We start from the raw sequence: 3,988 nt of genomic DNA, 5'->3' as shown, positions 1-3,988 counted from the left end.
GCGTGTGTGTTGTTGTTTTTGGGGGGGGGGGGGGGGGGGGCAATATCTCTTTGTAGGTGGGCAACGCTAAACCCAGGTTGGTGGGTGAGCCTCTGCTTCCAGGTACTCTTCAGCCAGTGCCATGAGCCTGAATAGGAATCAGCTGCTTAATGTCAAATTAGTGAGAGAGACTGTGATTAGTGCTGGATGCAGCAACAACGTTGAAGGAGAAAGGTCAGGGCTTTGTCTCTGCAGGAGGTTGTTGCATTACCCGGAGGTCACCCCTCTTTCTGCTTCCCCACTCATCCCGTGCCCTCTCCACCTCACGGCTTTCAAGCCATGGCGTGTGGCTCAGCATGGTGCAGCGGTCTTTGCCCTCGAGGGGAGGGCATCTTGATTTCCAACAGAGGGCAAGGATGTATTCAGAGAGGGATGCGCCAGACCCGTGAGGAAGGAAGCGGGTGTGCAGCATTTCTGGGGCTCAGAGCTCACTGGAGTAGCAGCTGTGGAGATTTTTTCCCTGCTCCTTTTGCCTTTGCTGCTTTAAGGAAATAGGATTTTGTGGGTCTTTTTTTGGTAAATAAACAAGATTAGCAAAGATTTATTTTTTCTCTTCTATCAGTAATAAGGATTAGGTACCACCAGGGCCAAAGGGACAGCAGTCATAAATGAATCAAAAGAAACTGTGAAATCTAGTATGGAATGCGTGATGGCGAAGGGCTCCGAGACCGAAGCGGGCAGCGACTGCCCAGCTGTGCCACCCCGCTGCGAGACACGAGAGCTGTGCCTTCGGGTGTGCTCACCACACGGTGGGGTTCAGGCTGAAGTGGATGCTGTACGGCTACGGCTGCGGTGGAGGGTACTGCAGGGATGGCTGGGTGGGATGTGGGTCAGCCCTGTAGCCACAGCCCTTCGCTGTCGGCCCAGCCGTAAGTGCTCGAGCGCTGTGGCAGCTCAGCAGCCAGACGGCCGGGGGTGGGAAGCATATCAGCTGCCCGACTCGCATCAGTCTGGGCTCATGACTCAGTTTTCTTTTGGGTGGTATTCATGCAAATGTGCCAGAAGCAGTGGCAGTGCTGGGATCGTTGCTGCTGAACCTCTGCCTCCATCCAGCATGCGGTCCGGCTGTGTGTTGAACGGCACCTGACCTCCAGAAAGGAAAAACATTTTTCTCCCTGAAATTAATATTTTTAAAGCACTTAGTGTTTCCTCTCTCAATAAGTGGCTTTGGTGGTAGGGCAGTTGAGCTGTCTCTGACGGTGGTGAAATGGGATCACAACTCCAGCTGACAGCAACTTGGTATGATCATACTCAGTTTCCCTCTCGTGGTTTGCAAAGGAATTAACTGGAAGGATATTTAACTAATTACCTTCCCAGCTGAATATGGCCAAGCTATGCAGGTACACAGGGGTCTTCATCCTGCAGTCCTGGTCCCTTCAGAGCTTCACCTGAAAAGATCCAGGTGGCACCACTGAATTTTGTTAAAGCTGTAGCTCTGCCCTTCTTATCATGATTACAGATTTTCACCTCTGCTTTTCATTACAGAATGGCTGAAGCTGTTAGACAAGGTCTAAGGTGTCCTTCCATCAGGAGACATTTTCTCACATTATCTCTCCCTCATGCTGTTTTCTGCCTGCTACAAAGGTCACAAGCTCTCTTGGGCAGGACCTGTCCTTATTCCTGCCTGCAAAGAGCTGGATACGAGGCCCCAGTTCCTGCAACGCATTTCTTAAAAGTTTCTGTGGGGAACTGGGGAGGGCCTGTGCTCCACAGCAAAAGGAAGGAGCCTCAAAAAAAAGGGGGGGGGTGTAAAAGAAGGGAGATTCCATACATCAGGGAGGTCACTGGAGAGCCACTGCATCCACCAGGGTCTGGGTGGAATAGTGGTCCCACTGAGGTGTGGTGGTGGTTGACACTGAGGGAGTGACATGAGTTCATACCGTGGTGGTGACTGGAAAACAAGCTCTGTTTGATTATTTTACGTTTTTTTTTAACTGTTTTTCTGGCCTAATCCTGTAGAGTCCCTGAGGAAGTTGTTTGGCATCCTCCCTTCTCCCTGCTTGTACTGGAGGGACTCAGCATCCTGCAGAGACTGCAAGGGAAATCACAGGATTATTCCCCATGGTGATTATCCTGTGATCTCTCAGGGCTATATAAATGGGAACTGATTACAGCTAGAAAAGGAGTAAATTGTGTAATTAGAAAGGGGGAAGAGGGGAGGACTTAACCTCTGCCTGAAGGTACCAGTTTGGATAGAAGAGTGGAAAACAGAATGCCAAGCGACATCTGCACCGGGACCCAGAGCACCAGAAAGGGCCATCACTGACCTTGTCCCTGGCTGCTCCTGCTGCCTTGGGCAAGCCCTTCAGTCTTCCCCCCTGGAAAAAGAATGAAATATTTCTTTCTGCTCTATTTCTCAGCCAGTTTCTTTGGGAAGAAAGGGGATCTCCCTTGTGCATGTCCACCTTGCCCTAGGCTTGCAGCATAGTTGGCTTATGAGCGGACTGGCCATGCTCAGGTGTTAGCATCACCCCAAATTTGGGACTTGCCACAAACGGTTAGAAAAGAAAAGCTGTTGCAGGATGGAGTCCTCAGTGGTTCTGTGTTGGGTGTAAGATGACCAAAATCTTTGTTACTGCTCTACAGGGAGCAGGAAAGAGCATTTTACCTCCCCTTCCTCTTAGGGTCTTAGGTCTTCCAAACCTAGCCTGGCCTGGGCCAGAATACCTGTCTGTTCCCACTGCAGGCAAAAAAGCACACAGCAGAATTGCTCTCAAAGCCATGGTGAGGGAGGCTATTAATGCGAATATTATTCATGCCAGGAAAAATAGCCAATTACCTTCCTATAGAACCACTCTCTACCCAGTGAGCCAGTAATTGCAACATCTAACATTCGCCACTGAGCTCTGAAAGCACTTCAGGAATAAAATACTGACAAATGGATTTGGACTTAAAAAGACAGGGGAAAAAGTAAAGTTAAGGTACTAGATATTCAGGAGGTGTAAACGGCTGCAGGGAATCTATGCCCACTTACACCTCGCATGCTACAGATGCAAGAATTTGGCTTTGTCTTATATCTACTCTATTGTATGTTCTGTATATGTATGTATAAGATTATATATGTATGTATAACTGTTTTAACATAGATGTTTAATAAACTGAATAGAAAAATAGTATGTAACTTGAGGTAGGGATACTGCCAAAGGGGCTTGTGTTTCCTGATGTTTAAGAAGGTCAGCTGAGCAACTGGAAGTGACTGAAGTAAGTTTTTGCATTTAATTTATTTCCCAGGTTTACCAGTGAAACAACCAACGAAGGGGAAATCTATCCTTCCCTTTCTCCTTTTCCTCCTTGGAGGAGGAAGGAAAGACAAAGTCCCTTTAAGAGCTGCAGGGCATTGCACATTGACTCGTTTGCTTTGCTGGACTGCACTGAAGGCTATGTTTTGTTCCATGCCTGTCCCCAGGTGTTCCACGGACAGTGTCTGGAGATTTGATGAGTTTCCCAAGATCTATTAATGCTGTCAGCTGCTGAGACCTCCTGGAACCCACAGGCGCCGGAGGACGTGCTCTGAGGCCTGGGAAAGGCACATCGTGGTATCGCAAGCTGTGTGGGAATCTCATCACAAGGGTGCCTTTTCTGCCTGCTGATGGAAGAATTAACTGCATGGATTAGAGGACTTGGCTTATTTCACGGAGTTGTTTGGTGTTTCCCCTGTGTAGCCAGAAGGAGAATTTAGCTTGGGTATCTCCAAAACGCTGTGGGTTTGCAATTTGCAAAAAGTCTGTCCTTTAAATTGCTTGGTGAGCGCCAGCTCTCATTTATCACGTCAGCTGTGATCCATGGAACAGGAACAGCCTTGCTTTTTCCTGAGGACTAGCTCACTCATCTCTTTCAAGGAAAACAAATCGACACGCAAACTGCTGCCGCTCTCAGTTTGCTTTTCACCCTGATCCCCCCCCCCCCCCCCCCACCCCCCTCTTGTGTTGCAAACAAGGGGGTTTTTTTT

General features: G+C 48.7%; 1 protein-coding gene across 1 annotated transcript in view; it reads left to right on the top strand.

Annotated features, from left to right (window-relative positions):
• Nucleotides 1-688: 688 nt before the first annotated feature.
• RAD54L (RAD54-like (S. cerevisiae)) overlaps nt 689-3,988 on the top strand; it is a 23,655-nt gene continuing 20,355 nt past the window's right edge. Inside the window, exon 1 of the mRNA XM_010582715.1 lies at nt 689-838. Coding sequence (XP_010581017.1) covers nt 689-838 — 150 coding nt within the window. The remainder of the gene's footprint in view (nt 839-3,988) is intronic.

The sequence above is a fragment of the Haliaeetus leucocephalus genome, unplaced genomic scaffold (assembly GCF_000737465.1).
Source record: "Haliaeetus leucocephalus isolate CR32 unplaced genomic scaffold, Haliaeetus_leucocephalus-4.0 Scaffold848, whole genome shotgun sequence".
In the NCBI taxonomy this organism is placed as follows: Eukaryota; Metazoa; Chordata; class Aves; order Accipitriformes; family Accipitridae; genus Haliaeetus; species Haliaeetus leucocephalus.
The sequence above is the reverse complement of the archived record's forward strand: the minus strand, read 5'-3'. Positions and strand labels throughout refer to the sequence as shown.